Genomic DNA, 9,096 nt, shown 5'->3' on the forward strand with positions numbered 1-9,096 from the left:
GAAACGAGTGCATTTAGGATCCAGCCTCTTCTTTTTCCCCCTGGTACTGAGGCTTGAATTCAGGTCTCTGGGCCCCCAGTTCTCCCTAACCTTTTTTTTTTTTTTTTTTTTTTTTTGGCCAGTCCTGGGCTTGAACTCAGGGCCTGGGCACTGTCCCTGAGCCTCTTTTTGCTCAAGTCTAGCACTCTAGAGCCACCGCGCCACTTCTGGCTTTATGTGAGTAATTTATTGGAGATAAGACTCTTACAGACTTTCCTGCCTAGGCCGGCTTTGAACGGCAGTCTCCAGATCTCAATCTCCTGAATGGCTAGGATTATAGGTGTGAGGTCTTTGCAGCCTCTCTGTATCTTAGAGAAAAGAGATAAGAGAAACCCCTAGCCCCTCCAGACTTCAAAGACAGACAAGAAACAACCCCCAAAAGAAGTCTATTTTGCGGACTTGCTGTGGCTTTCTCTTGTTTTCAATCTCACCCCAGGCCTTTCTAACTGCCCCCCACCTTGGAAACTTTCACACCGCCTCCACCCCACTTCTGCCCGGCTTCCCCTGCCCTTGCACAATCTTATTTTCTTTGTGGCACTTGCTCAATCCAGCTTTGTTTTCTTTACAGCCTCCATGAGAAATGATGTGTTTATTTGTTGATTCAGTCTTCTAGCCCCTAATTCTGCTTCCCCTGTGTTTAGCATAAAAAGCTCCTTTGCAGAGAGGGCTTTTGTCTTCAAAGCTGAAACACAGTAGGTGCACAACCATGCTGAACCACCTCCTCCTCAGAGGAAAAAGGAAATCCGGCTCAAAAAAAAAAAACGTTATGACACCTGGCAGGGAAGAGGAAGAGGGCGACGCAGAGCCTGATGGGAGTCCTGAGAGCATCCTGCAGATGCCTGGCCTGCACCTGGGTGGCCTGGCTGCCACAGCTGTAAAGGAAGCTGTGGGGGCGAAGAGTTGAAGGATCCTTACTGGATCCAGCAGGAGCTGACAGGACCTCACAAGCTTAAGAAAGCGCCCCAGGCTTCCCCACTTCCTCTCCAGAGCCCTGTTCTGCCTCACTGCCAAGCGATGTGAGCAAAGCCCCTGGAACCCAAACTTTAGGCCAGTTCACCTTTATCTTCTGTCTCCTCACTAAGTGACTATCCTTGAACTCCACTTTTCACTGTCAACCTCAGTTTGATCCCATGCTTGCTTTAGTCATTCTCTGCGCACTGGGATTGTGTGTGTGTGTGTGTGTGTGTGTGTGTGTGTGTGTGTGAAGGCGCTGGAGCTTGACCTGGGTATTGTCCCTTATCTTTTTCACTGACGGCTGGCACTCAACCATTTGAGCCAGAGTTCCACTTCGTGCTTTTTGCTTGGTTAATTGGCCATAAGAGTCTCAAAAGATTTTCCTGCCTGGACTGGCTTCAAAGCTCAATCCTCAGATCTCAGCCTCCTGAGTAGCTAGGATCACAAGCATGAGCCCTGTGAGGAGGGAAAAAAAGTTTCTTACGATCCACAGGAGCTCCTCCTTCTTCCCCGTGTCCTGCTGACTTGTCTCCATGTCAGTGTCTCTCAGTTCTTCTAGATTCTTCTTATCATCTCCTGCTTGGCCCTGACCACCATCTGGAATAGTCTACACTAGTGGGGATGTGCGATCCTCTTCCTCTTCCACTCTAAGTCAGTAGCATAAGAACAGAGGGGCCCAGGGGAAGTTGACCACCATGACTTCTCACCAGAGAACATCTGGCTGGGGAGACCCTCAGTACATTTCCATGCAGAGAGGGCCACTCACTGGCTCTGGAGACCCCACACTTGGCATAGACCTAGCATGTCAGCCCCTTTCCTGCCCACTCACTTTGCAATCATCCTAATTGGAGAGAGGGGGTCTGGTGAGCCTCATGTCTATTTCCCCCAGTGCCTTTGGGACTGAAGCCAGAACAGGCAAGGACACAGCCCTTGACTTGGTGAGGCCTACAGCTCAGGGGAGGCAGAGGCAAAGGAACAATTACAGTAGCGGTAGAAAGAGACGTAGGGGGCTGCAGGCAGAGTGGGGGATGGAAAGGCGAGTTCGGGGAGCTTCTTGGGAGAGGCAGGGTGCACCAAGGCCCTGCCCAAGTGAGCCACAGCAGCCTTCCCTGCCTCAGGACCTGCCCAAGACCCCAATGCTCCAGTGGCTACAAAGCAATGCCTGGCCTCTCCCCATTCCTGCTTCTCCTGTTCAAGCCATGATAGCAAAATGGATAGATGAGGGCTGGAGAGCTGAAGGCCTGCTTAGGTCACTGACACCACAAGGGGGCACCACTGTCAGGAACCTTGGAGGCTTCACGACCCGCTAAGGTGTCCAAAGATTGACTGGAACAGGAGGGATTAGAGCCAGAGAGAACAGTACAGTGTTGAGGGTTTGCCATACTTCTGCACGGAATTACCTGCCCGGGGGCAAGGTGTGTCAGCCAGGAGACCATGGGAAGGTGGAGCCTAAAGGAAGCTAAGAGCAGAAGGGAGCACTTCCCACAAACAGTAGCCACTGTGACACCTGTGACCAGCTGGCCCCAGAGCCACCCAGCTTGCTAGGGGACCAAGGAACTGGTTTGCCCAGCACAGATGAGCTAACCAGGATCTGGTTCTCTGAGGCGCCCTCCCTCCCCCCCTCTACATCTGGGCCTGGCCCTGGTTTCTGGCATGACTGCCAAGTTTTGGTACCGCCCACCCACTCCCCGCTGGCTGTACTGGCCGGCCCAGCTCCCTAATTGCTGGGTGGGGAGCTGTTCTGAAGAGCTGCTATACCAAAAGGTGGGCCCCAGCCACTAGGAGGCACGTGGGCACCCAGCCTGACCAGCTCCTGGCTGTGGTGAGTGATGTAGGCTTCAGGCCAGCACCTGGCTTCAGTTTAGGAGAATGTCTGAGGGTCTAGGACTTGAAGGGGCCCATGAATGGGAATGGGGAGCAAGGTTGGTGGGAACTGGCTTGTGAAGGCAGACACTTCCCTTTACCCTCCCTCTGACCAGGTCGAGGGCTAGGTGGGATCTTCCGGAGACACAGGATCTATCCAAGTGTGGGTCTTACTCAGGTGTGGGGCTGTTGGGAAGAGATAGAGCAGAGGGAGGGACAGGAAGCAGTCTTTTTAGCCTCCAACCCTGGAGTCCCAAACACACCCCCTTAGACACACCCACCACCCACAAGCACTTGTCTACACATCCCAGCCACGCACACAGCCATAAACAAAGCAGACAACTCACACACCCCTGTCTCCTCCCTAAGAAAAGGAGGGACAAGTCAACTTCTGCGCCATAGCGCTCAAGTGGCCATGCATACATACCCCCAGCTCCCACTGGCTGGACCTAAAGGACTGCCAGGCCTGGCCTGGAAGAACCAAAGGACAGCTGAAGGGAGTAACCTAAGAGATGGTTATGGTTCTCCCCTGGGGCAGGAAGTGCATGAAATTTATCCAGTGCCCCCAAGCCCAAAAGGACCCCATATAGGTGGCTGGCATACAATCAATGTATGGCAACCATTCCAAAGATGCTTCTATAAGGAAGCAAAACTTTGTGTCTAGAAATGGGGGAACTGGTTGGGAGGCTAAGGAAAGATTACAAGGCCTGTTAGGGCTACATAGTAAGGCACTATGAAAGAAAGAAGAAAAAACAAAGGGAAAGCTAGGCATTGGTAGCTCACATCTGTAATCCTAGCTATTCAGGAGGGTGTGATCTGAAGACCAGGCAGAAAAGTCCATGAGATTCTTACTTCCAATTAACCACTCAAAAGCCAGATGTGGAGCTGTGGTTCGAGTGGTAGAGTGCCAGTCTTGAGCAAAAATGCTCAAGAACAGTACCCAGGTCATTAGGGCATGCATATACCAGTATGACAGTGAGCAGTGAGGAGCTATTTCTCCCCAGAACAGTATTTTCTAGAGTAAAATTCACCTCCCCTTTCTCCCTTGCATAAAAATACCCATAGCCCTCCTTACATGTGGGAAAAAAATGTTTCATTCTTCTTGCTCTGGTGGAAACCCTTTACCAAATGACCCATATACAAACTTTCCCCACTGAGCTTTCTCCACCCTTGTAGAGGGAGAGACACACCACAGCCGGGTAGATGGGAGGTGGCTGGAGGAGAGGAGCCCCACAGACGCCTTTGGATGTTCCAGGGCAAACTGCGTGGCGGCTGGCCCCAAACCCCGCAGGGGAGCCTGGCTAGATCAGTCCCCTCCCCACAACACCCCCCCCCAATAAACACTTCATGTCTTTGAAATGCCTTGATTGGCATGTCACTTGGTCTTCCTGGAGTTCCCTGGTATTTATTGTTCCTTCTGAAAATTCCACTGGTACAAAAGAAGACAAGAATTTCAGCCCATGTGGCATCTTCTTCCATTCTCAGCACACGTGACAGGCAGCTGCCGACAAGCCACAACCACCACGATGGCGGCCATGGAAGCAGCTACCACTCAAGTTGGCTGGTTCGAGGCCCTAACTTACCACCCACGGTCTCCTTGTAGAAAATGTGCTTTTATTCTGGAGGAGGCCAATGTCCCCACCCCAGGCTCCTTCAATCAAGGCAAGCCTTAGCCAACATCTGCAACTACCCTGTCCCATGGGGGGGGGGGGGGGGTGTTCAACCTCCTTCACTGGGCCACACCCACTCTAAGGAGCAGGACTGGGCCCTGCCTGGGTGCTCCTCTGCCCAGGAGGGCCTTACCCTGGCTCCTGTAGCTGGCATCCTATCCAGCCCACCGCCCACTGGATCCCTCCTCTGCATTCCTTCCCTCTCTCCTCTCTTTTCCTAGCCGGCCTCTGCAGATACTGCCCCAGACTAGTATAAGCGAGGAGCCGGGCGTCTCAGGATCTCTTCTGACAGTACATCTGATGTCTGCTCACTCTGCTACTCTCAAATCTTGGAGGACTCCAGCCGAGGGCTCCAGGGTGTGGGAGGCTCCCGCAGCACCCGCAGCTCCTGTTCTAGCGCCTGGTTCCGGCGGTACATGTCCATGTAGCCCCCCTGGATCTCCCGCTGGTAGCGCAGCACCCGCTCTTTCTCCTCCTGCCAAGTCCGCCGCTCCTGCTCGAAGCGAAGCGCCTGCTCCTGGCCCCGGAGCCGCTCCTGGAGGAGCTCTGCGCGCAGCTGCTCAGCACCATCTCGGGCCTCACTGCCTCCGGCCTCCCCCAGGAGCCCCCTGCTCTTGCAGTCATCAGTCTCACAGCTGCCTGGGGCTTCCTCCCGAGGGGCCTGCTCCTGCAGACTGCGCACAGCCTCCCGCAGCTGGGCCAGCTCTGCATCCTGAGCCTGGGTTTGGGCCCGGCTACTCCGAAGTTGTGTCTTCAGACTAAAGATCTCAGCCAGCTTCTGTGCCAGCTCCGCCTGGGCTTCCCGCAGCTGCTGCTTCAGGAGACTAATCTCAGCTGTCTTCTGGCAGACCTGGGGGTGGGGGATGCACACAGCGTGGATGCACAAGAGCCAAGGAAAAAGCAGGGTGGAGAGCTCAGGCTGGGAGACTAGGGGTGGATGGAGGATGGACGAGGGGCATTGGGCCAGGAGTTCTAATGGGTCTCATACCTCCCATCGGGCTTCCTCTTCTGGCCGGGCACTGGGGTCAGTCTCTGGCACAGGGCCAGGGGGCCGAGATTCAGGAGCCAGGCCTTGCTGAGCCCGGAGCTCCTTGCGCAGGCGCCGTTGCTCCTGCTGGGCCATAAAGAGCTGTAGCTGGAGGTTGCGTTCACTGCGCTCGGCTTTCTGGGCCACTTCGTGCAGCCTTTCCACGTATAGGCGCTTTAGCTCAGACAACCACAGCCGATGTCGTTCCTCTAGTACCTGCCAGGGGAAACGGGCATGGGATAGGGGCCAGTGCAGCCACGCCAGCTATCCAGACAAAACCCTACCCCTGGGTGCTACAGGCTCCACCATCCCTTAGCTCACCACCCTAAAACGATGCTGTCACCACTGGTCTCATAAACCACTGGACCCAGAATGCCCCAGCTACACATACTCCTCAAATCAGGATGCCTGCCAGATACTCCCCCTCCTTCTTGTACAGCTCTCAGGCAAGGACTACCTCTGACACAACAGCCTTGCCATCTGGGATATGGAGAAAGGTAGACATTCGCTTGCATGCGTGCGTGCATGCGTGTGTGTGTGTGCTGGTTTTGAGCTTGTTAATAGGAATCTCAAGGATTGTTCTGCCCCAGCTAGCTTTGAACCCTGACGAGATCAGATCTCAGTCTCCGGAGTAGTCAAGACTGCAGGTGTGAGCCACCAGTATGCAGTGACAATCTTCTTATTCCTCTGTGCAGAACCATAGAATCAAGTTGGCAGGGGGATCCCTGTCTAGCCCATACCCCAATGCCAAGAGACAGAAGACAACCCCAGGGCAGGGGATCCCTCACCTGTGAGAAGGGGTTACAGCCATTCTGGTCACCAAGGTCCCTCTTGAGCTCTTCACAGGCCTCAGGAAGCACAGCCACCTCCTCAGCGGTGGGACAGGAGAACTCATAGGGGGGTGGTGGCTCAGGCAGACAGCTCAGCACAGCCAGGGGCCCAGCCTCCTTGGGGCTCCTCGAGGCTCGATCCAGGGAGCCCCCAAGGAGGTTGATGTGGCTCAGGGAGGAGCTAAAGGGACTGGGGCCAGTGCCAGGACTTCGGCCAAAGCTACCCCCACTGGAGGAGTCAGACAGGCTGGGCTCCGGCTCGGGGCCAGCGTCATCTAGGCTGAGGGCATGGAGCAGCTGTGCACGGGCCTGGCTGGCCCGGGGCCCTGGGCTCAAGGGTGGGTGACAGGCCAGTGTGTGCAAGCTGCCATTGCTGCGCCAGAGCTTCTGGCCCTTGTGGGCAGCCAGGCTCTGCATGGACAGGAAGCCTTTCCCGGTGCCCGCTGAAGGCTTGAAGACTGAAGGGCGAATCCGGCACTGGCAGAGAGAAAGAGAGAGAGGGCGAGTGTGAGTGAGGGGTTGTTGACTGCTCAGTAACAGCGCTGGGCCAGCCTGTGGCAGGCTGTCCAAACCTCAGTCTCTGCCCTAACCTTGCCCCATCCCACAGAGTATCAGGGTCTCCAAAGAGGGCCACACCTCCCGACCCCCCAACCTCCCCGAGGAAAAGGTGGAGGGACAGAGGCATACCTTGTCAAACCGACCCCTCTCTGGCAGCGAAGTCTTGCTGAAGTCACCAGCCCGAGAATGTTCCCGGTAGTAGAGGGTGGCATAATCGGCAGGCTCATTGCGAGGTGCCCGCTTGGGCGTCTTGCTGTCTTTCTTGGGGAGGTGCAGGTAACTGAGGAGCTCACGCTGGCCCAACCCCTTCCGAAAGAGCCCATCTGGCTGGCGTGAACCCCGGGACCCGGCGAGTGCTGCGCGAAGCTCTTCAGGGGTGAAGTCTTGCCGTTCCAACAGGCTGCCCACGCTTCCCATGGCAGTGCCAGCTGGGCCTGAGGCTGTGGCCATGAAGTTTCAACAGGGCACAGGCAGCTGCTTCTGGGAATGGAGAGTCTCCATTAGTGATTGGTGGGAACCTGAATGATCTCAAACCAAGCTCCCTCTTAACTCCTCCCATCAGGCGCAAGAGAGGCCGATGTGGGCAGATGTCTTGGGTGACAGAGAGAAATGTCAGGACAGGATTTAGACTGGCAAGAAAAAGAAGTACAGGCCAGGTTTCTGTGGCTCAGGTCTGTAATCCTAGCTACTCAGGAGGCTGAGATCTGAGGATCACAATTCAAAGCCAACCCTGGCAGAAAGGCCCCCAAGACTCAGATCTCCAGTGAACCACCAAAAAAGCCAGAAGTGGTAGGCCTTGAGCAAAAAATCCTCAGAGACTGCATCGAAGCTCTGAGTTCAAACCCCAGTACCAGCACAAAGGAAAATAAACAACCAAATAACGGAACACAGGCCCCAAAGCTATCTGCCTGTCAAACACACTACCAAATTGGCTTAAATCTTACAAGGAAAGCTAGGGGCTGGGAAGGGTAGGTTCTCAAACAGAATGACAGGGGCCAGCCCCCCCAGGTTCAGACTAGCAAAGGGTTACCATGGACAGACTCAGATTCCATTTGACCCTGCCCTTTCTCACTCTCCAGTCAAGTTTGAGGGACAAGGAGGAAAAGCAGGGAAAGAACTTTATTCTTTCCTCTTCCTTCAGGACAACCCCACAGGCCTCTCTCTCTCTTCCTGACAAGGGTTAGAGCTCCCCACTCCAGGGAAACACAGGGCATGGGTGGGGTGGGGGAGGTAGGGGTGGGCTATAGGGGGAGGGACACAAACAGGAAGGGCCAGAGAGGAGGAAGGATGGTGATACAAACAGGATGGGCCCAAGGGGAGGAACAATGGCCCTGGTTTCCGGAACAGGTGTTCAGGTCTGCGTAGTAGTGGGAGGGAGTGGGAAAGGACAGGCCCAATTCTCACCAGCCTTTGCATACTATTACTATTAAACCAAAGCCTTCCAGCAAGCAGGATGGGCCTCCAATCTCAGCCCAGGGTGGAGCTAATCAGTGTGTGACCTTGGCCAAGCCCCTCACTTCTGCCGGCTTGGGTGATCCAAGGGTAAAGATAGTGCTTATCACTGGTGATGACGTGGTAAGATAATTCCAGGTCTGGCCAGGACAGGCTTACTCATACCATGTGACCAGACTTAAAGACTATCTTCCCCGCCAGAGCTGGGACCCACACTCTGCAAGGTAGGAGCTGGTACCTAGAGTCACTGATTCATGCATCCTGCCCTGCCCGGTGCCCATACAGTAGGTATAAACTACATGTATTGAATACTACCTTTTCTCCTTCTGTTCCACCCACTTATAACTGCTCCCATTGCCCAAACAGATGCCTGGCAGTCTGTGTGAGGCTGCATCTGGGTGTCCTCCACCCACCCAATATGCTTCCGGGACACCCCCTCCCACCCCCAAACAATGACCGTTAGGAGGCTGTGTCTTCCTCAACCATTTCCAGGTTTTGTGCTGGTGAAAGACAAAGCTTTCCCGGAAGAGAGAGTAGCTGGGCCCTCCACCCCAAAGGCTACAGCCCTCAATTGCACCCTGGGCAATATATTATAACCTTCCAACACTCCCCTGTGTTAACTTTCTTATAGGAAAGGAGGAGAGTTATGAACAGTCAAACCCTAGGGGGGGGGGGGGGGAGGTATCACAGCTCATATATCTTA

At 54.7% G+C, this 9,096-nt stretch overlaps 2 protein-coding genes across 3 annotated transcripts in view; both read right to left on the reverse strand.

The window, feature by feature from the left end:
* Rmnd5b (required for meiotic nuclear division 5 homolog B (S. cerevisiae)) overlaps window positions 1–9,096 on the reverse strand; it is a 22,587-nt gene that overhangs the window by 4,280 nt on the left and 9,211 nt on the right. The window lies entirely within an intron of this gene.
* The window catches only part of N4bp3 (NEDD4 binding protein 3), a 27,000-nt gene continuing 22,153 nt past the window's right edge, over window positions 4,250–9,096 (reverse strand). Inside the window, exons 2-5 of the mRNA XM_013031008.1 lie at window positions 7,071–7,421; window positions 6,342–6,860; window positions 5,515–5,769; window positions 4,250–5,376 (exon numbers count right to left, since the gene is read on the reverse strand). Coding sequence (XP_012886462.1) covers window positions 4,849–5,376; window positions 5,515–5,769; window positions 6,342–6,860; window positions 7,071–7,391 — 1,623 coding nt within the window. The 5' untranslated portion in view covers window positions 7,392–7,421 and the 3' untranslated portion in view covers window positions 4,250–4,848. The remainder of the gene's footprint in view (window positions 5,377–5,514; window positions 5,770–6,341; window positions 6,861–7,070; window positions 7,422–9,096) is intronic.

The sequence above is a fragment of the Dipodomys ordii genome, unplaced genomic scaffold (assembly GCF_000151885.1).
Source record: "Dipodomys ordii isolate 6190 unplaced genomic scaffold, Dord_2.0 Scaffold135, whole genome shotgun sequence".
NCBI lineage: Eukaryota > Metazoa > Chordata > Mammalia > Rodentia > Heteromyidae > Dipodomys > Dipodomys ordii.